Here is a 24,704-nt window from a genome sequence, read left to right on the forward strand (position 1 = left end):
GTTTTGGCATGGGAGAAAAAATACGTCAGAGCGCAGCTCCGACCTCGCGTCCCCGAGACCCAAGCCACAGGCATCGCTTGCCTGCGCTACTGGAGCATCTTCTCTCCGCATTTTACGACAGAGCCCTCGAACCCTGTTGAGCCTCAGGACTCGGCCTGTTCAGGTGCATTCTACCCCGTACTTCCTGTCTATTTATACAGTAAAACGCGCAGTTTCCTTCGACCACAGAGACGCTCGAACTGCATGGCCGGATCGCGGCCACATAGTCGTGCTCCCTCCCAAACGCGCAGACCAGCTGGAGATGGGGAAGATTCTGTTCTCGGCGCGGTCCTTGACGTGAGAGACTCTACCCATTGCTGCCGAAGCAGACTGACTTTGTGTTGATAGACGCGCCAGCTGGAAGCCTTTAGTCGAAAGGTGACAGCGACCGCAAGCCACCTCATGGGCGATAATTCTTCTGCTCACTATCCTGCCGCCATGAACAGCATCTCCCGACAGATTCGGCGCCCTGGCATTCAGAGAGCCGTGTTCTCCTTTTCCCAACAAGCACCTTCTGAGCTCGTCAGGGCGAAACTCTCGACTAGTGAGATCGCCCATCGAGCCCTCACCTACATTTCCGAAGACCAGCTGCAAAACATTCCCGAAGACCAAAACACCTATTCGTTGTTTCAAGGCTTTCAGGCGTCTTTGCCTGAAGGGGAAACCGAGCATCGCAAAGGACACCGACGGCGGAGCTCCAAGCAGCACAGGTTATTGGGCGCTGGAGATGTTGAAGAGGATGGTCCTCCGTCAATACAAAACCTGAAGAAGAAAAGGAACAGTGTCAACCACAGATTGGAGATGATGGCTATACGGAAGAATATGTGTACTACAGAGATTCGGGACATTGACAACAAAATTGCCAATCTACAAAATATGCGGAGGCTCGCCCTTGACCGATTGGCCGACCTCGAAAATGACGAAGCGGAGGTTGAGCATGAGCTGCTGGAACTTGACAACAAGATCGAAGAGATGCAGGAGGAGCTCGAGGAGCGAGGCGGGTTGGATCAGTCGACCAGCACCCTCAATGCTCCCCGGGTAGCTACACCGGAATCTGAGGCAATGGATGCGTCCTTCATGTCCCAGTCCATCTACGACAAATTGCCCTCCTCTACGTCCCCGAAGTCAAAACGCCGGCCGAAATACTCTAAGAGAAGATCTGTGCCGGTTTTGCATGAGCACCTCGAACCTGGATCTCACATCAAAACCATTCCCGCTCATAATGACTCCATATCCGCGGTAGATTTTGATCAGCCATTCGGGACAATGGTCACTGCAGCATTGGATGACACGGTTCGTGTCTGGGACCTGAACCTTGGCCGCTGCATGGGCTTCTTGGAAGGCCACACTGCATCGGTTCGGTGTCTACAAGTCGAAGACAACATCGTGGCAACAGGCAGCCTTGATGCCACTATTCGACTGTGGGATCTGAGCCGTGCCAAATATGAACCCTACGAGCACAAGATACTCGAAAATGGTGAAGACGACAAGGGTGATGAAGACGACGGCCTCGGGTTTGGGAATGAAAGTGAAGATGCTCCCCCTCCACCACCTCCTGATGCAATGGAAGAGTGCCCACTCTTTGTGCTTGAAGCCCACGTTGATGAAATTACAGCATTACACCTTCGCGGTGATATGTTGGTTTCTGGATCAGCGGACAAGACACTACGGCAATGGGACTTAGTGAAAGGGCGATGTGTGCAGACACTGGACGTATTGTGGGCTGCAGCCCAAGCTAGCTCAACTATCAACAATACAGACACCCAGTGGCGGCCGACTGGAAGATCTACAGATTCAAACGCCGATTTTGTCGGCGCTCTGCAATGTTTCGACGCAGCGTTGGCGTGCGGCACAGCTGATGGAATGGTCCGACTGTGGGATCTTAGAAGCGGACAAGTCCATAGGAGCCTAGTAGGGCATACAGGTCCAGTGACATGCCTGCAGTTTGACGATACTCACCTCGTTACAGGCAGCACTGACAGGAGTGTCAGAGTAAGTCGATGAGTTTCAGTATTCGATCAGTTGATGATAGACTAACGTGGACGACAGATATGGGATCTCCGCACAGGAACCATTTTCGATGCCTATGCTTACGATGCGCCCATCACGAACATGATGTTTGATGCCCGGCACATTGTCTGTGCCGCAGGCGAGGACGTCGTCAAAGTCTACGACAAGGCCGATGGGCGTCATTGGGATTGTGGCGTTGGGGCTAACACCAGTGTTGAAGATCGGATGGCCGGCACTAAGACGAGTATTGTCGATCGTGTCAGACTGAAAGATGGATATCTGATCGAGGGAAGGAGGAACGGTGAAGTTGGAGTCTGGAAGTGTTGATGCTTGCTGGAATTGGAGTGACCGGCGGGGACTGAAGAGGAGAATCCAAGCTTGCGAGAACAGCCCAGGCTTTTTTTTCCTCCTAGTGCATCGACTGACTGAAAATAGTCGTGTACTTCGACCGTTACACCTCTACGGCCCCTTGTGTGAGCGACGGAAACCAGAACATCACTGCCGATCTTACTGCCTTGCGGCTTCAAAGGAGTCAATCTGAAATTTGATCCCAATACGAGTCGGTTGGTGTGCGCTCGCCTCTTGTGCCCGATGCGAAATACCATATCTATGTATCAAAATCACCAATGCATATCTCCTGATCCAACTACTCGGTGCAGGCGACCCGATTCTCTGGCGGAGACACGGACTAAGTCTGCTCCAAGGTTTCTATTGCCATCTTGGCAAACACCGTTATATGTGCACCTCGCCAGAGGTGCAAGTGATCTCCAAGGTCCTCGATCATCCGGACTGTGACCTCTGCAGTTCATCACAGGTATGCCTGACGCCCAGCACTTTCCGTGAGCTTCAGAGGACTTCGGCCAAAAGCCGGGGGTGGTGATATGTCGTTGTAACTGGCTCAGGGAGGTTTTCTGCCAGCATCGGTTTCTCCCACAACTGTTCCTCGACCCGCTTCTCCGCGCGTAACAGTGCCAATTGCTGAGTATATGCCCAGTACGGGCACTTCCTATGCTTCGGGGCCTCAGTCTGCACCCTTTTCTCTAATCGGCTGTAGGCCTTCCTGCAACGAAAGAAACCCGTACTGTCCGAGTCCTTGGCGGCCAGCAATGCCTCCCATTGCTTATCCATGGCGTCGATCACGGCGATCACCTTGATCGCAATCTGCTCACAACTGTCTAATCGATCGAGGAGCCTTTTCTCGAGTTGCTCCACGGCGGGACTTTGCGTCAGAAACCCTTCCTCGCAATGCAGACAGCCTATCTCTAGCTCAAATAACGGCGCGACATAGTGTCTCAGGAATCTTCTGTTGTTCAGAGGATAAGGAAGCGTCCTGAGTGCGTCCCCTCCTCCGCGTCCAACGGCCTCAAGAAATGGGGATGCTTTGACCGGATTTCCCTTGAACTCAATCGCCCGCATGAGGGCGGAGACTTCAGCTTTGCGGACAGCTTCCGTACGTTCCGGAAAAAGATCTTCAACTTTTTGTGGGTTGACTTGGCTCGTGTTGGCGGATGATGTTAAAGCCGTATCGACCGCCGGCCTTATATTTGACTCTGGAAAGGATGCCAGGAGTCGCGAGATGTCCTTGTACTTGGAGGTAACCTCTGAAGTTGAAGAGCATGGCATCGACGGCGTGCTCTTGCTTTCCTCTCCCAATCCTCTTCTCTCCTCAGCGAGCTCCCCTATGACTGCGCGTTTCCGTAACGCAATATTTTCCATTGTCGAGGCTATCCTGTCATTTGTGGGCTTTTCGATCCTTCCTCCCTGGTCCGCTGGTGTATGTCCCAGCTTTATGGCCTCGAGATCGAGATTGATCTCTGAGCTGTGGAGTTGGGTGATCATTTTTGGCGGATAGGTCGCTGATGACTTTCTGGTAGGGCTCTTGCCTTTGCCCTTGGTGGATTGTCGAGGAGCCATTGTGTTTGCTGAAGAGGATACTGTTGATATGGGAATGTGAGGGGATGATGTATGATAAGGGAACCTGGTTTGCAAGAGGAATGGGTATTGTCTGGTTAACGGAGTCTTTTGCGTGTAGAACAATGATGATCGAGCAGCTTGAGCTGGCGATTCCCCAGTGCTTATATATTTCACCCTCCATGGCAGGTCCTCCTTTTTGGACGCTCTCAAGTCCCCAAGCAACTTGCACAGGCCGCCCAGAACAAATCCCGTGAGCCACTGCGAAACCAAGGTGTCGGCTTTGTTCGGCGTCCAGTTAGAAAGCAAACCAGAAAGAAAGCTTGTCGGGTATCCGTCTGTCGACGACCTTGTTCAGGACGGGATTCGGCTCATGTGTTGTCTTGCCGAGACATCCAGTGGCTCATTCGGCGAGGACCATCGCTTCCGCTTTTTATTTGTCACAATAACAGAGAAATTCTCTAATTGATAATGGCAAGGGCAAAAACAAACAAGCTGGATGCCACAATGGGCGGTGAAATAGTCGCGAACAAAGACATTATGAACCAACCGATGGGACAGGAGAAAAATTCCCAATGGTTGAGGCTTATAGTGGGGATTCGTGATAGACTATTATGCGCGAGGACCTTTGGAAGGGGCTCATGGGTTGACTATGTTTAACATGCTACACCCTATGTCGAGAAAACACCCGAAGGAAACATCGACTCTTGGCCAGTAAGGCTCGGTTCCCCTGTTTTGCAGCTGGGCCCAGCGTCCAACATCAGGCCAGTGGGCTAGTGGACTAGCGGCGGGTCCCCGCGCTGGGTTTTGGGTATGGTGGGTCTAGTGGATATGCAAGGCTGTGGATGGAAAGGGGGGACGACGTCTGAACGAGTACGAGTACCCTGTATTACTACCCAGTATTGTGTTTTTTTCTGCCCCCTCCACCTCGCCATCACCCTGCTCATCCCAAGGCCCTTGTACACGGAGAAAAACCTTTGCATTGTGTTGTGTGGATTGTTGATTTTAAAATGGACGCTGCGCGACCACATCGTCCAGCAACTGTAGCAATTGCTCTTCCCGCCTGCTACCTAGCATACCCTCTTGCAACTGATCACCACCTTGGCTTCTTTGTCGTCTTGCTCTTCTTGCTGCAATGTTGGCAGCGTTGTGCTCGAACTCCCACTCAATGTGGTAGTCGGATTTGCTTTCGGTGCATTTGGTATAATAGTTCCCCTTCAGCAAGTGACGGTTCCAGAAGATGACTTCAAAGGCGATAGGGAACGCACGCAAGAGACACGACACGTCTTCATCGTCGACATGATCCTGCTTCTCTGTTCCTTCCTTCTCGTGGGTCTGCCGGCCAGGCCCTCCCCCCTTATTGTCGTTCCGTTCCTCCTCCATGGCATCATCGCCTTCGCCGTCTCCGGTATGAACCGATGCATATCCCGAGTCCTCCAGGTTCTCGTCATCATTAATGCTGTTCTCTTGCAAAGTCTGAAGGCCTGCCATGGGTATTTGCCACACACATCGATAGTGACAGCTCGTCAAACTCTTCGAACTCGTTGGCCAGATCTCGAATCTCATTCTTCCATGCCAGGCTTCCAGCGGCGAGCTCTTCTCAACCACTAATTTCTTGGACTGAGTTGCCTCTATGAAGTGTCTCCCTTCATCCGACAGCGCTGAGCGAGGAATATCGCCCTGTTGGAACAAAACATAGTACCATGAACCCGGTTCCCGATCATATATCTTCTGCATCGCGCTCTGGCATTCGGCTGTGACAAAAGCGGACGTCACTTTCAGAGATAGGCGACTTTGGTTGGAAGTGATGGCTGCTGCGGTGCTATTGTTCGCTGGTGGTGCTACCATTTGTGGGACCGGAGGCACCCTCACCACGATCGGCGTTGCCATATGTGTTTTTTCAAGCTCTAGCGCCTTTCTCTTCCCTAATACCGATGGAGTTGACGGTGCCATCTCCGGCGTTGCCAAAAAAGACGAAGAGGAAGAAGAGTTGAAGCACGACGCTGCTCTACCGATGTTGAAAAATGCACACAGGTCCGCTTAAAAGAAAAATACCTGGGAGACGCTCTGCTTATGTACTGGGAGGGTGAGGAGTTTCTACGTCTATTCACCCTCGTTATTAGGTGGAGACGAGAGTTACAAAGTTTCTGGAAAAGTATGTTACCTTCATTTTCTAGCATGAGGACCTCTATCCTGCATCGTATTTGCTTGGCGAGGACCTTTCCCATTCTCAAACTAACTACTAAGGACCTGGCGCTCCATGTTCGAGCATGTGACTAACGGCAACTCAGGACTATCCCTCATGGTCTTCAATAACGCAGCTTATCTACGCCAAAAGGCCGCCATACCGCCTCCTTACACTTCAATTTAACGAACTATTCCTATACAACGAAGACCTATTGCCCACCAGTAACGCCCTCACCCTATCTTAATACACCTATTCCCTGTGATCCTTATGTATGGCGGCCACCACTGCTAGCAAGAGATCCAGCAATAAGAACAGCTTGAACGCCGTGTCTATTGAAACGGCAGAAGATTACAATGCCGCTCAAACCCTGTGCGACCTCTCGGCTAGGGCATCGCAAGACGATGTAGCCTTTACCTTACTACAGATGTGTGCCGGGACGTTGTCACGGGGCTCACATATAGACACCGGAATGGGATTCGATCCAGCACCCGAAGGTGGCCGCCTCTCTATTCAAACTGACAGCGAAACCAAGAGTGAAGGGTCGGATGCATACTTAGGCCTACACGGCCAGAGTTTAGAAGAGAGTCTGGACTCGGTACCCTCCTCGAAGACAACGATTGAGCAGGCTAAGTAAATTGATGGCGATTTCGCTACTCATCACATCTTTACCGAGGTGGACGTCTACGAGAGCAGCAGAGGCAATAAACCGGCGTCCGCCTCTGGTGTTACGGAGACGACGGTGGGCATTAACAGCGATGTCAGTGTCAGTACCACCGCTGATGTGAGCAGGCTGGAATGGGTGCCAGCCCGCGGGCCACGCATGGGTCAGTGCAATACCGAGTAATTACCTACTTGTATTGGTATCGGCATGATGGACTTGTCCAAGAATGATTCATTACCTGGAGTAAAGCCCTTATGAGCATTCAGAAGCTGTCTCTTGGAAATGATTAGCTCAGAAAAGATCTCTTACTCCATCCTCTCGAAAGAATTCCCTTTGTGCGTACAAATGTTGGCTGAAAACGCATGCAACAAGCCGCACGCGCCACGTCTTCAAAAAAAAATCAAAATCAAAAACAAAAAAGACGGAGTGATATGAGGGTATGGTGATAAACTGACTTCCTCACAAAATCAATGTACATAGCTTCACAAGACTAGGCTCGGCTGCGCCGATCACAACTCAGCTCCCTTTCAGTCTCTCTCTTTCTCTCCCCCTCTCCCCCACCTTCCCTCTCTCGCGTCCTCCACGCCAAATCAATATGGTTTATTCGCAAGCTAGCCGACGCAGCAGCCGCGCCGGGTGATGGTGATCCCTCTTGGCCTCTGTTTGGCGACGGCGGCGGGGTCCGAGATTGAATGGAGTCTTAGGTCGCCTTGCTCAGAGTATTGTCACAAGCAACAGCTTCATTTTCGACTCAGATACAACGCAACAGTTGGCGAGGGATGTAAAATTAGGTGTGCATGAGTTCTGGAGTGTAAGGGACGCCTGGCTAAAGGAAGGTCGCTCCGTGGGGAAAAGATATGGCTGGGATAGATGGAGAAAAGGAAATTTTCGGCGGCGAGCGAAAAGGGTGTATGAATCATGCAAGTGCCGGGTGGTTGATTTTTTTTCTTCGGTCGTCTTGTCGATTCATGGAGGCACCGGCAGCGGTGATGGGGTTGGCACAACTGATGAGGATTGCGGACTGTCAAGAAATGATATGACATAACGCGGATGTGAGATATGGAGAGAAAGACCTCTCAAGGACTAAGAAAACAATGAGATATAGAGCATCGAGAAAAGCATTTTTGTGTGAAATGTTCTTCAGAGGAAGGGGATGAGTCGAGCAGTACGCAGGAGAAATGAAGAGAGATAAGAAACGGCCAGCGAGGAATGGTGAAGAGACTCAACAGTATGTAAGTGAGCAACGAGGGATTGCCCTTAGGACTTGAAACATAATTCGGAGTAATTCCTTAACACCTGGTTTGAGTCCCCACTGCACAAAGCGTCGTAGTCCGGAGAAGCATCTCAGTAGCTGGCCATCATGAGTGAGCCCTCTGACCTGGCAGCTCTAGCGACCCTAACCTGCTACACATTAGCTCTCCCAGGTGCGAGGAGGAATGGGAAGACTTATAAAAGTTTTGTCCCGCTGTCCATGGACCATGTAAGCATCCAGGAACAGCGGGGAGATATGGCGCCCCCGTGCAAAAGCCCAAAGCATCTATATCGATATGCGATCCGCAACCATCGCAGCAAACTGCTCAACCCCCACATGTGATCCGTCACATTGAGCACACCGAAAAGTCGTCCTCGCTACCCGAGCAAGATATGTCCATCATGGCCACCAAAAGCAGGACTCCTGATAGAGAACTCCACACAAACCACAAACAGGTTGGGACAGTGTCGACGAACAGCAAATGTTAAGAACAGACAAGCCAAAGCTTTGATCCTCACTCGAGAGAGGTCCTGTCTTGTACACTTGGTGATCCTGTTCATCTCAAAAGTCCCTACCGTTTCAAGTCTAATGCACCTGTTGCACTATAGGATTTCCCGCTTGGACGTTTTGGTGACTTTGCAAGACTCATCTGTAACTCAGGCGACTAGACTTCCCCGACTCGTTGCGACAAAATCGTACCGTGGATCCAAGCGGAAGTTGAGATTTTGCGGCGAGATTCAGTTTGCTTGGTACAGGTTTTAGTGCAGAAGCCAGAAAGCAGAGGTATCGTTGTGTATATGTTCGCAAGAGTGCAGAGTCGCGCTCCTACTGTCCGGATTCGCAGTCATCCCTCCGAGTTCATCTTATCGCCCACGATGTATCCCACATTCCTTCTCACGCGGCGGACAGATTCCAGTCCAAACGCAATGTCCAAGCCCTGTCAAAACAGGATAAAATGCCTCTCTCATGTGTGATACAGCAGCCTCGAAGACAGGATTTTCGTTTTCTCTTCTCTCATGTCCCAAAAGAGACCCAATCAAAGGACATTCGCCGTATCTCAGGCCAGGACGCACAAATAACATCTTCAAAAATCGTCCTCTTCTCGCTCGAAAGCAAGGTTCATCATGAGCCCAGAGGTTCCAGAAAACCAAGGGCGCACTGAATCGGCGCTCTCCATTTCACCATGCCGGACATGATGCGGATGATTAACGCGGCTGATCGGGATCTTCGAAAGAAGCACACATCAAATGGCTGGTGCCTCGATGCGCGTTTGGTGAACGAGCTGTTATAGCGTAGACCGCTGTGAGAACAAGAGCAGAGTTGGAGAGGAGTGGCATCCAATGCTGACTTGACGTTTGCTGGATTCTGTGTTGGTCATAGCCGGCCGGAACAGACAAAGTGCCGAGTCGGAAGATATGCTGATATGGAATCCTTCAAGTCGCTTCCGAGACCTGGCACCAAGCAACATTCAGCCTGGATTCCGGCCAGTGGATCTCATTGGCTTCCGAAAAGACTCCCAGTAATCTTTGTATGTAGGCCAAAATATCTTTGTGCTCTGGGCATGACCTCCGCGCGCCAGTCCCCAGAAAGTCGTCATCTCCGCTCTCTCTCGATCATTGTCTCACGCCCATATAGACCAGAACATCCCATATGTGATCACGTATAATGTTCAGCATTGGATTGCCGACGCGCGATCCCTCAGGGACGCTTACCAACTTGACGCATGGCTAAACCGTCTTTCACCGCCCTCCGGGAAGGCTCTGAACGTCGTATTCTCTTTTGGCCGCATTTAATCCAACATGCTGTTCTTTGCCGGAGCAAATAATAAACACGAGGCAAATGAAGTTACTCAGAGACTCGACAACCGGACCGCGAAACTTGAACCGACAAACGTCTTAGGGTTAGGTTCCGACACGCATCCATATTGTCACCCGGAATCCGAGTTGCTCTTCATGAGACCATGCCAGGAGGCTCGAGCGGTCCGGAAGGCAGATGATAACGGTTCAAAGAACTCGATTTGTGTCGGGAAACTCAGGGGAGGTTGAGCTGTATAGAAACCCTTCAAGGGGCGAGAGGGTAGTGGACAAAGCGATTGGGACCGGAGGTTGGCTCTGTGACACTGTTCGAGATGGGGTGGAATATCCGGAGTTTGGCAGCAAGGAGAGGATTCAGAAGTCATGCACAAGGGATTAGAGAGCGTTGCAAGCTATACGCGGGGTGAGCCAACATGTTGTTAGAAGCACCACGCTGAGTGATAGCGGGCGCAGACGGCGAGACGGATATTAGATTTCAAGACCGTGACGCGACGCGACGCGACGTGCCGCTTCCTATTCGGGCTAGATCCAAATATTGTCAGTCAAAGCTTCTCTGTGCTGCACTTCAAATTTGCTCACCATCAACTTCGGAACCTCCACGTTTGCACGTCGAGATCTAAGCCTCGAGGAATACTAATCGTTCCTTCCAGAATGGTAGAAGTCCTCCATGTGAAGAGCTCCGGTTGTATGCCTCAAATCCCCGTCCTCGGCATCGCGGCGGGGAACTCAGCCTGAGCACCCACTCCAGGCGGCCATCGTCTCTGTCCTCTTTTTCTGATTTCTTTTCACTTTGTAGTGATATCTGTTTGGCACCACTTCCCTCGTATCTACGGGCTTGAGGCACCCGGCAGTCTGCATTGCTAATGACACCACCACCACCTATGCGGAGTTAATGGACGGGGGGCGTTCCCTGGGTAAGACTGACAAGGCAGAAACGTTGAGGCAATTGTTTGTTGGCGTTTTCCTCAGACCACAAGGGCATCTAATCATGCTGCTCGCGATCTGTTTGAACAGACACTTCTGACCGTCTGCTTTACCATTATTTATTGGTGTCGCCAGTCGAGGCAGATTGTCCTCGCCCCCGGACCAAAATGCAGACTTTCCCACGACTCCTGTTACTGCTCCTTGAGATTGGCCTAAGGTGGAAGCCGCTGTTGGTGTGTGACAAGGCCAGGTCTCACAACCTCCAAACACTGGCCAGCGACGGCGAAGTTGGAATTTTGGAATGTCCGTGCCGCCACGAATCCCGAAGTGATGGAGTCCGATTGAGCGGACCTCTACCATGAAGAAAAGCTGCGAAAGTACCCGGAACAAAGAGTCCAAGCTCTTCATTCCCGTTCCTGTGGGCCTTACTTCATGACAGGCTGCAACAAGACTTTGACTGAACAGCTAGGATACATCATCATGGCATAGTCCAGCCAAGTTGCACAGCGAGCTGAAGTCTCCGGCTCATTCACAACAATTCCTTTGAGATACTGCGTTTTCAATTTGCTTTACTCTCGCCACGGTAGGCCGTCGTCTACGTGGAACAGCCGAGTAAATTGAATATTTATCGCTAAGATTTCTACCCTGATCAACTATGGCTCGACTAGCCTCGTCCTTTCAGCCTTGGACAAAATTTATTGCCGAGAGTCCAAATTCTTCTCGCTATAATGCGAGACTGTCTAAATCAGAGAGGACGATGCTCGGTCCTAGACTTCACACGCTTCGAGAAGAAGGTGCCAGTCGTCATGACATGCAACTTGAGGCCCAGGCTTCGACTGGTAGACCGGTTACTCTCGAGCAACTTGACGGATTGCTGAAGGAGCATGACATCAATTTCTACAAGAAGCAATATCGTAACTCGAACCTTGATACCCATAATAGCGACGCTTTGTCAAGCTCTGCAATATCACCATTGCAGGGAAACAATGCCATGACGACCCCCAGCTTCAGCTGTGCCGACGTATCTTCTACCAGAACGAGACTAGAAGTGTTGCGAAGGCCCAAAAGTCCCGAAAGCGCAATGCAAGCCCCGGTATCTCCCCAGCCGTATGCCGCGGATATATCAATGGTCGGTGCTGAGCTTTCAGATAGCGATGGCAACTTAAGACGGTCCACTTTCGACGACATGATTACATCATCGAAGCTCGTTTAACCCGCCAGCGAGAAAGCAGAACCTGAAAGGCATACCCTGTCAAATTCCAACCCTAATCAATCAACAACCCTTTTTTCTCCCATTCTAACTCCGGGTCCGCGTACGCAGACCGAGACAGAAATTGAAATCAGGTCACCAATGGCGAGCAGTGGAAATGTCTCCGTACCAGATCCCCCGGTATATCGGCCAACAAGCCCAGCTTTCGATATCTACTCAGCTACTATGGGAATGCAGCACCACAATTTGAAGGAAATTGCCAAGCTGAATCACGCTGCCACTATCCTTTTTATCCTGGGAGCATTTTCTGAAGCGTTTGACTTGTACCTCATTTATCAGTCCGACCACAACACTCATCACCCACAGATGGTTCTCAACGCGATAAATTGTGCAAGATCTGCCCAAACTCCTCTTCAAATCCAAGTTGCGTGCGAAGTACTTCGAGGTGCTCAATAAAGGCTGCGACAGTACTACGGCCCCCGACATCTGGAAGATACCAAACTTTGGAAGTACCTCGAAACCTTGCAGTGTCATTACAATACCATCAACGTCGCAGGCCTGACCAGCAGTGTATCCGAATCATACGAGGACATGGCTTATTTTGGGTCTAATGCCTTGGTCCTGAGCAGGAACAGGCTCGGCAAATGCTTTGAAATGGTAGACAATTACATGAATTTCTGTCAAGGCGACATCATGGAGCACCTTTACGAATGCGGGACTACACGCAGATCCATCCACTTTGCATTAGACAAAATTGGCTCATACATAAAGAAAAACTCCCTTGTGCTTGAGTGGCTCCTTCCTGAGTAGTGGGTGCCGTTTGGTGAAAGCGGTTTTCGCGTTGCTCAAGCATTGGCTTGCTGCGTACTTAAAGATTGTCGGACAAACAAGGGGAACTTTTCAACAAGTTTGGATCTATCTTTGGATCTACCCACGGAATATTCCCACAGAGGGTTTCCCTGCGATTTGACCGGTCTCTTCGTGGCAGTGCTTCCCTTTCTCTCGCTGCAATGCACGGAACAACCTGAACGAGGAGACCTTCACTCTGCAACGGCCCCAAGGCTATCTTCCGCCGAACAGCTTCAATGCGCAATCCAATCCATAAGACAAAAGGTCCAAGACTGCTCTTTCTACAAGAAAACGATCAGATCGATTTTGAGCCACTTCGCCTTAGCGATGAACCAGGAACGCGTCAAGTCTCCGACTATTCCTGCAAGGAGCCTCATCAACATTGTCGCGGAACTCACTGGTCTACCTGAAATCCTTCTAATTTTGTAGTGGCGGTGACGGCTGCAACTCCTCGCTGCGGTCTAGGGATACCGCAAAAAATCCCTGGAGCGCACGAGATCGCTATAGAAGAAAGTGGACGATTAACTCCTTTCTCACCGACACTAAACCAATCCTACGATTCATTGAAAAGCGCAGACTACCGCAGGTTCAAGTATATATGTTCTCAGGTGAGGCACAACATTGCAGACTCAATTTGAGCCCAGCAAAAGAGATTGGTCAGGCCATAGAAGTTCACACAGCAGCTGGGCGTTCTCTAGGGTCACCGGTTTCTTGTCGAATCCTTCACCCCGGGAAAGACGCAGTATCAATTCATCGGACGTTGCTATGAACGGATAATCATCTATCAGTCCTGCTTTGGTGCCGAATCTCGTTTTTGTCTTCTGATTCATTCTACATAAGGCAACAAAGTTTAGTTAAAATGGTAGCTGGAATTGTCTTCAAGCCAAGCCATCGCTTTCCGAGGATTTATAGGTTTCGTCATCTCACACAACAAACACACGGGCCACTCGGCATTCAAAATCTCACGAACTATCGATTTCAGCATAATGGCCCTTGCTTTCAATATGCCCGACTTGGCTATCTACATGGCTTTGTAGAGCCAGTTTTCCCTGACTTTTGGTCTCATGTTCTGCACAGGGGGGTGATATCTAAGGAGGACGTGGTACTGTTGCACTCGATGGACAATCCAGCTCTAGGAAGAAGTCCCCTGTGCTTTGTGATCCACATGAGGCGCCATAGCAGCGATGTCATCCGCCATTCTGTCGAGTTCCGCAGCTATGGCGTCCTGTCCGTCGTCATTATTGGGCAAACTATCCTGGGCGCCCGTGCCACGGCAAGGCAGGATTCCCGCGAGCATCTCGTCCCTTTTCCCTGCACTCTGGGACAGAAAGCGTGGTGAGGACGGCGGATTTGGCTGCGTGCTGGCAGCGTGTCAATGCGGTTCTACAAATGATGCCTATGATTGTCTTCACCCACCTCTGATTGGCGCTCATTTTGTTCGGCTTCTCGGCAGCACAAAGGAGTTCTTTGGTCGAGGGGACTCTTTGATGGAATCGCTGTTCGTCCCAGGAACCGGACTCTCGCAGCTCAGAAGCATGGCTCATATATACACACATATTTCAACACAAGAGGGGTCTTTTATTTGATAGGTTGCAGACCTAATGGCCATGGCACATGCTGCAGAATTTCATGATTTCTTCTTTCGTAGAGCATCGAGCCTGACGATGGTCTCCGAAGCATTCTTTCTCTCACAGCAACGTAACTTAGCATTCCCCAGTTGGGAATGGCGTGAAGTCAGACCCCAGACCAGGCCATCCAAGCCATCCAAGCACCACTCGCATGTGTCACGGAATCTTGAGTGGCGCCTTACGAAGCCTCATTCTGGGCAACACCAAGACGATTCATCACAATCCGCTCACCGCTTATCTGTTGGCCCAACCAGTGAGCGTTCTGCTCGCTGTTATTCTTTGCGGCCCTGCCAGCTGAATGGGCTAAACTTGGTGGCTCTCTAAGGGGGATTTTTCTCGTTTACGAGGTCAATCAGGAAGGTGCCGAGGTGCCGTTGCATTTTTAGGGCCTAGGGTAGGTGCTCAACTAGTTCTTTTATTTTTCTTACCTTGTAGACATCCAATTTATATTGGACATCTATCGGAGAGTACCTGTTCGGGATTTGTTGGCGAAGGAGGCAGAGTCTAGCATTAAGTAATAGTAGATACCCCTACAGTACCTGATGAACCTACTGCCATTCCTAACAACAGCATCGATTTCACCCGACATTCATTTCCTCCTGACATCTGCCGCGATATCGCTACTCTTCCCATCGGTCTTGCTGAAGCTGCCCTTTCCGGACGTCTGAGCATTCAATGTATTAAGCTACACGACCGATACTGTACACGACTTTAAATATAAGAGAGAAAGAGGGAGTTGTGCCTCTCCGCAAGGAGCGTGCTAGTAATAAGAGAGCACCACTCGGTCGTGGAATCCCCTCGCTGGTAGCCTAACCGCTGTCATGGATTGATAAACGCCAGCCGACCGTTGGTTCGTGTGCCCGGGGCTTAGCCGAATCCGAAACACTACACCGCGACAGCTTTCTAACAAACACCAACCTGAATACCCGCTCTAATCAAGTAAAGATCAAGTCGCTGCAGCGAGTAGAGGAGGATAGCACTACCATTCGAATTCTATTTCTCACATTCCATCAGAGCAGGGCGCTAACACGCCCGAAGATTGTCGCGGGTACAAGACCCTTTCTTCGAAAATGCCTTAATTCGACTGCGGCGAAGGCTGGTCTTGGGGTAAATCCCCCCCATACGGACGTCAATTCAATTTGCTGGCTGGCTTCCGACTAGTTCCCTCGATGGGCGTCTCAAGTACTCCGCATGAGTCCGGAAATTATAGAAAGACCGACTTTGACGTCGTCTCTTCCTCATTTCCCCTACTTCTGGAATTTTTGCTCCCTTCGACTGATATTTTCCCAATGGCGGGTACTCGAACCTCAACCGAACAGACGGTTCTACAGAAGTTCTATCGTGACTACTTGAACGGGAGCCATATCCTGCACTATCACAATGTTCTGGACGCCTTTGGACATCTCTCCTTCCGACACCCCTTGAATCCGAATATCTTCATCATGTCTCGCAATGCCGCACCCGCGACCATCTCGTCCCCAAATGATTTGATTGAGTATTACGTCGAGGACTCCAAGCCGGTCGACCCGAACGCGGCAGCCGGATTTTTGGAGCGTCATATCCACAGCGAGTGTTATAAGCGCTATCCGGGCGTTCGATCTGTGATTCACAGCCATTCGGAGGCCGTGGTGCCCTACACCTTCAGCGGCGTGCCCCTGCGGGCATGCTATCATATGGCCGGCTTCCTGGGTCTGGAGGTGCCTGTCTGGGACATTGAGGACGCCCAGCGACCGGGCGATATCAGTGATCTGTTGGTGCGAAATGTCCATCTCGGCAGTTCCCTGGCCAATTCGTTTGCCGGAAGTAAGCAGGACGGAAACGATCTGCCACAACACACGGTGGTGCTGATGCGAGGGCATGGCTTTACAGTGCTCGCCGGGAACATGGAAGAGTGTGTGATGAGGGCCGTCTACACGCAGAAAAACGCCATGATCCAAACAACGGCCTTGATGACCAGGGCGGCGGATCTGCAGACTGACAAGGCAAGCAAAGCGATCAAGTATCTCAGTCAGAAGGAGGTCGACGACACCACGTGGTCAATACCGCAATCTGCTCATCGGCCCTGGAAACTCTGGTTGCGAGAGGTGGAAGCCTGCAATCTGTACGTCAACTCGGCCTAAGGAGTTCGGGCATTGGATCGGCCTGAGCGACTCGAATGTGTGCAGCATTCCCTGCAGTATAACATGCTTCACAATGTTTTATCGTAGGACCACATCAATGTCAAGCATGACTAGCTCACTTATGCACACCATCTCAACGCCACGAATCGATGATGCCATCAAATTGTCCAAAGCCATAGCCAGAATGTGACCGCGTCGTGTTCCTGGGCCCCAAAACCGCTAGGTGGAAGAGTGTCAAACCGAAATGAGCGTGATTAACTCTCCGATTCTCGGATGACTACGACTGAGCTCTCCGGCGACGGAGGTGCCCTAACCTGATCGAGGGCAAGGAGTTGATCCTCTCGGATGGCGGTCCGAGCTAGTGCTCGGAATACCGGGATACACCACTTGCCTCACCATGGCCCGAACAAACGACATCCCTCTCATCCTGTGCTGTGAGAGGAGGAGCAAACAATCATTTGGGTAGAGGTTGACGTCAGTTGACCATTTCGCACGATGATCCGTATGGATGGGAAGCTTACTGGCCAATTATGGCCACAGCGGCAAACAACGACGCCCACTTTGTGAAATGTCTCTCCCCGGTTTCCGCACCAGGGCAGAGTGAGAGGACGAGATTTCAAAGGTTCGAAGTCTCTCAATCTGCTCAGTTCGAATTGAGCGTCCAGCACTTTGGTGTCGGTGAATTTTTGCCATCCTCCTGTCGCATTCACATCTTGCCGCATAGTTTTATCACTGTTGCCATCATGACCTCCCTCGACGCAAGTGGAGCACACCTGAGCCTCGCTAGCTTACGGCTAGGCGAGGTCGCCGCAAACAGACAGATTCTTTTTCTTCCGGTTCTTGCTCTGTTGATATATATACTCTACCAGCGATACGTTTCGCCGCTGTCCAAAGTTCCAGGCCCGTTTCTGGCATCTTTCACCAACTTGTGGTGGCTGTCTACCGTGTTGAAGGGAGAACAGCATCTGGATTGTCTTCGACTTCACAGAGAGTATGGTCCATTCGTGCGGATTGGTCCCAACCAGGTGTAAGCGAGAGGCAATTGACGCGCTACGATGAGATGCTGACGCTCGGACACAGTATGATCGCAGACCCAGAGGCCTTCAAGAAGATCTATGGTACCTTGTCACCCTCTCCTCAGAAATTTTCAGAAATACTAATACAATGAGGGATCAGGGGCAGGTAACAATTTCCAGAAATCCGACTTCTATAAGCCGTTTAAGGCGAAGTTGAAATGGAGCCTCACGGCCGAGACCGACGGGCATGTGCACAGCCAGAATCGCCGGATGGTCAGTAGGCCATACTCAATGGACTCGATCAGGAGCCTGGAAGGATTTGTAGAACAAGTCATTGAGCATTTCCTCGAAAAGATGAAACCCATGACCAACAGGCCGTTCGATCTGGGCGAATGGCTGGCGTTGTTTGCCATCGGTAAGTGGGGGGCCCGGTTGGGTTTGAGATGAACCGTTTCGTTGACACTCCGTTTGAATAATAGACAGTATTACGGAAATCAGCTTCGCCAAGAGCTTCAACTATTTGGACAAGGGGGACGCGGATGGCATCCTCGCACTGTCCAAGGTGGTATTCGCCAGCGCCAACTGGGTGGGCGTCGTGCCGTGGGTGTATCGCATCCACCATCTGACCTCGGGCTGGACGGGCAACTGGCTCGGGGTGACGATGCGCAGCATCAAATTCCGCGCCCTGGCGCAGAAGAAGGTCCAAGAGCACCAGCTACTGCAGGACGAGAACGAAGACCACAAGTCCATTCTCGGGTACCTGCAGGACTTGAGAAGGAAGAAACCCGACGAGTTCTCCGAGTACGCCATGACGTCCGCCCTGACCAGCAACATCTTCGCAGGCTCCGACACCACGGCTATTGCCCTGCGCGCGATGATCTACAACCTGCTCAGCCACCCTTTGTACCTGCAGCGGTTCCTGCACGAGCTGAAGGAGAGACAGATGATGGGCGAGATCAGCGACCCGATCCGCTTGCACGAGGCCGAAGCCTGGCCATTTCTCCAGGCCATCATGTACGAATCTCTACGCCTGCATCCGCCCTTTGCCGCTCCTCTGCCCCGGGTCGTCCCTCAAGGTGGCCTGGTTGCGAAAGACGTCTTCCTTCCACCCGGAGTAAGTCGAGTCGGAATCCATGAGTCGTTGGGCCTGCTACTAACCTTCCGCTCCGCACCCAGACCGTCGTGGGAACAAACGCCTGGGCGATCCACCGTCGCCCCGAGATCTTTGGCGACAATGTCGATGAATTCTGCCCAGAGAGATGGATGGACTCGGCGACAAAGAGCGAACTGCGTAAGTTTCGGGGACCTCCATCACCATTTACGGCAGACGCAGTCTCGGGCAAGAGAGAAAAGGGAATATCGTGCTGACCTAAACAGAGCGCTATTTCTTCGCCTTCGGCGGCGGAGCTCGGACGTGCCTTGGTAGAAGTAAGCATTCCTTCCCCGCTCTGTATGGAAGAGGCATGAGCTAATGATTAATGTCCTTGGACGATGAACAGATATCGTCTGGCTTGAGATGTCCAAGGTACGATGGATCATTCTTCGCGAGAATTTAGCCTCCTTTGTGGGCACTCTGCGAATGCCAATCCGCTGACGCCACGCATCTTGAATAGTTTCTACCCACGCTCTTTATGCACTTTGACCTCAAGCTGGTCGACCCGAAGGCCCCAATGCCCGTGAAGAATATGTAAGCAAAATGCCCCGCGGATAGTTCCGGGCCCTCTCGGGTCCCCCACCAGGTAACTGCATTTTCTGACTGTGCTGACATTCTTTCACTGCGTACAGTTTCCTGGCCTTCCAAGAGGGTCCCTACGTGATCATGACTGACAAGGGAGGAGAGTGAATAGTTAGGAAAGTTCTTGTGCCGCGACAGCTTCGAATCTGGCTTTATCCATAGAATAGCGAATAGTGCACCATTTTAACAAGACAGTGTCAGTGCAAGGATAGACTGGCTTTCGGGGCTAGCAACTCTCTTGAAGAAAAATACAAGTCTGGCTCATTCAACAATCATGTCACCTGAATCGACCTCTGCTTGCTTTTTTCCCGGCCTGCAACCCGTCCTGAATACTGAGCATAGTAACACTGAGCAGCTACACGAGCGTTTTTGCCTTCAACGATACCTTAGCAAGCTCCGTGGAGGCAAATTCGGCTGCCCACCCCCTCCCCTGGGGAACCGAATCTAGCAGAAAGCACGAAGTAGACATGCTAACCAAAGCGGCGTTTTAATAGCCGCCCAGGAGCGCTTTATAGTATGAGACGAGAATGGGTGGCGATATTTGTGGTATTTGCAATGCATTTGACGAGGCTGAACGTTAATCTTTGCTCCCTTCCTTGCACACACTCAGTGACAAACAATACCTGTTTCAATCCCCCGTAGTCTCTCTACGCGGTCCAGCGAAGGACGGCCGCGGAAACACGGTGTGCCCTCCATCTTCCGAGGGCTCCCAAGCTGCCATCTCAAGGGGACACTCGAATACTGAATCCAGTCTGATCTTTCTCCGACGCGTAAGTATCTGAAATAAGCTTGGCACCCCATTGCCGCCCTCGGTTCTCGACACCCCGAATTTCAGAGCGGATAGCGCCAGGCGGGATGGAAATCGCACAAATCCTCAAAATCCTTCTCCATGAGCGGGTCGATCTCGCCTCTGGCCGCGAAATCGCGTGCCCTTTGCTCGCGCTGGGTGTTGGCTCTCTTCATGATGACGTACAAAGCGGCCGTGGAGATCATTGCAAGAGCACAAAGAGAGATGCCGACACCATGGCCCTTGTAGAACCGCGGAGGCGTGGTATACACCTGGCTCGCGATGATGCTGTAGCCCTGGATGAAAATTTGACTGAACCAGATGGCCAAGGCTCGCTTGGTGAACCCGCCGTGCATGGTGTTGATCCAGGCTACGCTGACGATGACTCCCGGGTACAAGCCCGTCAGGATGATGCAAAGGCCCGCCATTAGGGCCACTTTGTTAGTAGTCGCGAGCAAGACGACGTAGCCGGCTCCCACCACGCAGAAGCACCCAAAGATTATCCAGGCCTTGTGCTTCAAGTAGTCGGACACGAAGCCCATGAAGACAAGAGACACGAAGCCGAACGCGTATGGGATGATGGAATACAGCTGAGTCTGCAAGCTGGAAAAGCCGAACTCTTTTATGAAGGTGGGCAGGAAAACGGAAAAGCCGCCGACAATGATCCCCAACCCCCCAATCATCAAAGAGCCGAGATAGAGCTTGGGATCCTTGAGACCGATCCAAACCTGGTGGAGGCGGATCTTGGAACCCTCGGTGTTTTGGCCTAGATGAAGTTAGTGTTAGCAGGATCTGGAGCACATACTATCAGGTGGCCGACTAACCTTCTCGCATACGTTGTGCAATGATTCTACGTTCACCCTCATGTGGAAAGATGAAGCTGCCTTTTGCCGCCACAGTGTCTGGCAATGCTGGCAGGATGGCAATTATCAGAAGAGCCCAGGCAATAGTTAACACCCCCTCGATGATAAAAAGCCACTGCCAAGCATGATAACCCTTTGCGCCGTCCAAATTTCTTTGCACTCCGTAGGCAAAGAGACCGCTGAAAGCTCCTGCAAGAGGACTCATGCCGTATACCGCGGCTGCAGCAAGTCTGTCAGCAAGGAAAATCGACTTCACAAGAAGACAAACATAGCTCACCAGTTCTCTTGGATAATTCATAGGGTTTGTACCACAGACTGGTGTAGAGATAGACGTTATAACCGGTTCCTTCGGCAAGACCAAGGAGGACTCTCAGGATCATGAGAGGCGCATAGCCTTTGACAGCTGCCATGCAGCATGCGACTGTGCCGAAGCACAAAATAGCACCACCTATGACAAACCGTGGAGGAAAAATGCGGAGTAGTAGGCCTGCGCCGAATTCGACGAGCATGTAGCCAAGGACTTTGGATTTTGTTCAGCGTCGACTTGGAACGGGTGCCGAAGGCGGAGACTCACAGAACATCATGAGGCAGTTGAAATACTGGCCGTTGGACAGATTGATGTCCTCTTGGAGGCCCATGATGCGAGCATTCCCGATATTGCCTCGATCCTGGTCGATCGGTAAGACGCCACAGATCAGACAAGCGTGAGCAAGGCCAAACTCACAAGATACGCAAAGAGAATGCTACCTGACAGCAAGGGCAAGATCAAGATGTCCGCCTTTCGCACAAGTGCCTTCTCCTCCTTTGACTTGGGCAAGGTTGTTCGAACATCGGTGCCTTCGACGCCCATCACTTTGCAAGCCAGGTCGACATCGACTGCTTTCTCACGGTGCTCAGACACTACCGTGCTATCTTTCTCGACATGCGCCATCACGATTAATCCCAACTATCTTGTCGTGCCCGAAATGGCAAAATTGAGTAGGAAGACAAGATCACTTCTCTGAGCTGCAGCATAAAGCTTTAGACATCTCTTTGGGCCCTTTAAGATGAAGTATTCGTTCGAGTCACCCACCCCCTGATACTCGTTTCGTAAGTCTCCACTGCGGGGATTCCCCGGACTTTCTCCTTGCCCTTAATGTACACTGGACAATGGAGGGAAGTGCTTGATCACCTTCCGAGCTTCCTCCGCGATCAAGGGGTTGGTATTAATCAAGGCATAGCGTGGGTGCTGGAGCCGCTCTCTATTCGATCTTAGCTCGGGCATTTCCATGGTAATCCGAAGTCAAGCCCGCCGAAGAATCAAATCGGGTTGCGCTGTGATAGGTCAATATTAACTCAGAACCGTCGTACCAACCGGAGCCACCTCCGATTCGTGCTTTTCTGAGTCGGGCTGGATTTGGAAGTGCTTATTCATTCTCACTCTTTGGCGTCGCGCAGTTTCGTAGCCGCCGTAAAGCTCTAGTGTGTGCCGCGCTTGACTATCGGCAAGGCAATGGTATGAATGTGCAGGGGAGTTGGAGAGACCCCGAGCGGTCTGCGGTAAGCTTGTATTGCGGCTTCCACAGAAGAGTCTATGCTGTCCTCTGGCCTTTTCCGCCATCACATCTCGAATGGCACGGTTGTGAGCCAAGACATGTCATTCGTGTCGAAAGCAGCGATAAGACCTAAAGAGTCCCCCGGGTCGAAATCGAGAAGGTTCGACTCAGGCACGTTTCTGTCAAAAAATGATGGGCTGATAGGCCGTGACGAGGCCATGTGGCGGCCATCGACTAGTCGTTCTTGGAGTCCCTCAATTACAGTAGTCGGAGCATCCCGAAATTGTTGCTGCATATTGTTCTCTGCTGGAAATTGCCGAAGCCGGGAGAATTGATGGGGCACCGTCTCAAAGAGGAGCTTCAGGGTCGTAACAAGTCGTTTGATGGAACTGCCAAAGACGCTGAAATGATCCAATCCTTCCATCACCTTCCGCCATGAATCAAGAATCGTCGATTCCGATATCTCTGCCAATATGAAGGGGCTGATACGCGCTGCCACAAGCACTGTCGCTGAGGTGTAGAGGAATAGGACATTGTACCACCACGCTGCCAGGTTTGTGGCTGCCCCTGGATCTTCCGTTCGTCTCTTATCTATCAAGTCGATAGACTCTTGGGCCACCTTCACACAGACCAAACAGCACTGAAATATCACGCGACGCGACAGAAACGTCTCTAGGCAGGGGTGTGCTTGCTTCTCGTAGTTGTCGAAGGTGATAAAGGCCGAAAGCACGGGACGCAGGGAAAGCAAACGGACGTGGAGAAATCTAGACGGGGAGCGGGTCAGTGGCAAAGGACAGCCATTTTAGGCAAGAACGCATCACCTTTGATGCAATATAACGGCTTGTCTGGAGAGGACGGTGACAGGGTGCTGATTGAGCGGATAGTTGCTGATTTCCAAATAACGAGGAAGTTCCTTCTTCCACCTGGACAATTTTCGGTCAATTTCGAGAACGTCAAGTTCGCCCCGAGGACGGTGGTAGCCTTCGAAGTAATGATGATAGACATCGTCGAGCGAGTGGACATGCGGAGCTTGTGGCGAGTAAAAATTGACCAGGACGTCGTGCAGGATGCCGTACAGTAGCATCGACTGGTTAAAGAAGTCGCCTAAAGCCGGCTGTTCCGCCGGACTAGTGGATCCCAGCATTGCGGGATCTGGGGACATCTCTTCGCCTTCAACGGCAAGAGAAAGCGGAACGGAGAGTGCGACTCGGCGATCGATCATACAAGGGCGACCGTACGCCATGGCCAACACTCTGTCCATCAGCACGCAGCCATGCCACACTCTGCGCAAGAGTGACCTCATACGGGAGTTTGAAGGTCGTTCGTTAGTCTCTGGCATGTGTAGCTCCAGACTTTGCGCTGTTCGAATTGCGAGGGCGACAAAGACCCAACATTGGTGCGCCTCGTGGGTACTTTGGAGGTAGAGTCCGAACAAGAGATATATCTGCACATAGCGAACAGACGCAGTGTTCTCTAGATCCAGGAGATGCTTGGCTCGGGTATGAAACACCGCTGCCGATGCTGCCCGCTCGGAGGGCATGATGGACGGTGAAAGTTGGCTCGCGAGGGCGAAGATGAGGTTAAGCAGACAGAGGAAAGATCGTTCATGAGGTATTAAGCCATTGCCTTTCCAGAGATTCTCGTAGTCGGCAGTCGTCATCCTTCTACCCAGGAACGGGTACAGCGAATGGACAAATTGCCAGTACACGGCAAACAAACTGTCAGCCCTCTTTCGTCCAGGAAGGTCACTATCCTCGCCTGCCTTATCACATGGCACATTCGGAACCATGAGCGGATTGTTGTCCTGATCGCGAACGGTGCCCGATGGATAAACTGTCGAGGGCGACGCTGTCTTCTGTTCAACCACCTTGCGGACATGTTGAATAAAGGAGCCTGCGCTCGAGCTGCCGTACGGTTCCTGTCTGCGTAGCTCGTTGGTCTCTACTCCGATCATTGCAGGCATCACAGCAGTCTCTCTATGGGACGGCACAGGCTGCTGTGAGCGTGGCGTTACCGTCCGGGTGACTCCCTCAATGGGAGGCGACTGCACACTTCCTGTCCATGGGTTTTCGCCCTGTGTAGATGTCTGTTTCTCAGAAGATGATAAAAATGTGGACACAACGGCCGGCGCTGGTTGGATCACATCCGCTCGCATCTCGCTC

At 51.5% G+C, this 24,704-nt stretch overlaps 8 protein-coding genes across 8 annotated transcripts; 4 read left to right on the forward strand and 4 right to left on the reverse strand.

Annotated features, from left to right (window-relative positions):
* Positions 1 to 243: 243 nt before the first annotated feature.
* Positions 244 to 2,376, forward strand: A1O5_08535 (uncharacterized protein; the record flags this gene model as incomplete). The annotated part of the gene is made up of 3 exons (XM_007749117.1): positions 244 to 336; positions 388 to 2,031; positions 2,089 to 2,376. 3 exons carry the CDS (start codon positions 244 to 246, stop codon positions 2,374 to 2,376), a joined length of 2,025 nt encoding a protein of 674 aa, XP_007747307.1.
* A 519-nt stretch (positions 2,377 to 2,895) lies between these two features.
* A1O5_08536 (uncharacterized protein) lies at positions 2,896 to 3,963 on the reverse strand (the record flags this gene model as incomplete). The annotated part of the gene is made up of 1 exon (XM_007749118.1): positions 2,896 to 3,963. One exon carries the CDS (start codon positions 3,961 to 3,963, stop codon positions 2,896 to 2,898), a length of 1,068 nt encoding a protein of 355 aa, XP_007747308.1.
* Positions 3,964 to 4,965: 1,002 nt separating this feature from the next.
* A1O5_08537 (uncharacterized protein) lies at positions 4,966 to 5,451 on the reverse strand (the record flags this gene model as incomplete). The annotated part of the gene is made up of 1 exon (XM_007749119.1): positions 4,966 to 5,451. The coding sequence occupies one exon, from the start codon at positions 5,449 to 5,451 to the stop codon at positions 4,966 to 4,968; it is 486 nt and encodes a 161-aa protein (XP_007747309.1).
* A 6,003-nt stretch (positions 5,452 to 11,454) lies between these two features.
* Positions 11,455 to 12,012, forward strand: A1O5_08538 (uncharacterized protein; the record flags this gene model as incomplete). The annotated part of the gene is made up of 1 exon (XM_007749120.1): positions 11,455 to 12,012. The coding sequence occupies one exon, from the start codon at positions 11,455 to 11,457 to the stop codon at positions 12,010 to 12,012; it is 558 nt and encodes a 185-aa protein (XP_007747310.1).
* Positions 12,013 to 15,775: 3,763 nt separating this feature from the next.
* On the forward strand, positions 15,776 to 16,606 carry A1O5_08539 (uncharacterized protein; the record flags this gene model as incomplete). The annotated part of the gene is made up of 1 exon (XM_007749121.1): positions 15,776 to 16,606. The coding sequence occupies one exon, from the start codon at positions 15,776 to 15,778 to the stop codon at positions 16,604 to 16,606; it is 831 nt and encodes a 276-aa protein (XP_007747311.1).
* A 530-nt stretch (positions 16,607 to 17,136) lies between these two features.
* On the forward strand, positions 17,137 to 19,465 carry A1O5_08540 (uncharacterized protein; the record flags this gene model as incomplete). Its single annotated transcript, XM_007749122.1, has 9 exons — positions 17,137 to 17,633; positions 17,687 to 17,724; positions 17,783 to 18,041; positions 18,106 to 18,736; positions 18,799 to 18,913; positions 19,000 to 19,050; positions 19,122 to 19,147; positions 19,236 to 19,309; positions 19,408 to 19,465. 9 exons carry the CDS (start codon positions 17,137 to 17,139, stop codon positions 19,463 to 19,465), a joined length of 1,749 nt encoding a protein of 582 aa, XP_007747312.1.
* A 723-nt stretch (positions 19,466 to 20,188) lies between these two features.
* On the reverse strand, positions 20,189 to 21,938 carry A1O5_08541 (uncharacterized protein; the record flags this gene model as incomplete). The annotated part of the gene is made up of 5 exons (XM_007749123.1): positions 20,189 to 20,910; positions 20,969 to 21,226; positions 21,285 to 21,527; positions 21,582 to 21,675; positions 21,732 to 21,938. The coding sequence occupies 5 exons, from the start codon at positions 21,936 to 21,938 to the stop codon at positions 20,189 to 20,191; spliced, it is 1,524 nt and encodes a 507-aa protein (XP_007747313.1).
* A 668-nt stretch (positions 21,939 to 22,606) lies between these two features.
* On the reverse strand, positions 22,607 to 24,505 carry A1O5_08542 (uncharacterized protein; the record flags this gene model as incomplete). Its single annotated transcript, XM_007749124.1, has 2 exons — positions 22,607 to 23,306; positions 23,364 to 24,505. The coding sequence occupies 2 exons, from the start codon at positions 24,503 to 24,505 to the stop codon at positions 22,607 to 22,609; spliced, it is 1,842 nt and encodes a 613-aa protein (XP_007747314.1).
* Positions 24,506 to 24,704: the final 199 nt, after the last annotated feature.

The sequence above is a fragment of the Cladophialophora psammophila genome, assembly GCF_000585535.1.
Source record: "Cladophialophora psammophila CBS 110553 chromosome Unknown aczJe-supercont1.13, whole genome shotgun sequence".
Classification (NCBI taxonomy): Eukaryota; Fungi; Ascomycota; class Eurotiomycetes; order Chaetothyriales; family Herpotrichiellaceae; genus Cladophialophora; species Cladophialophora psammophila.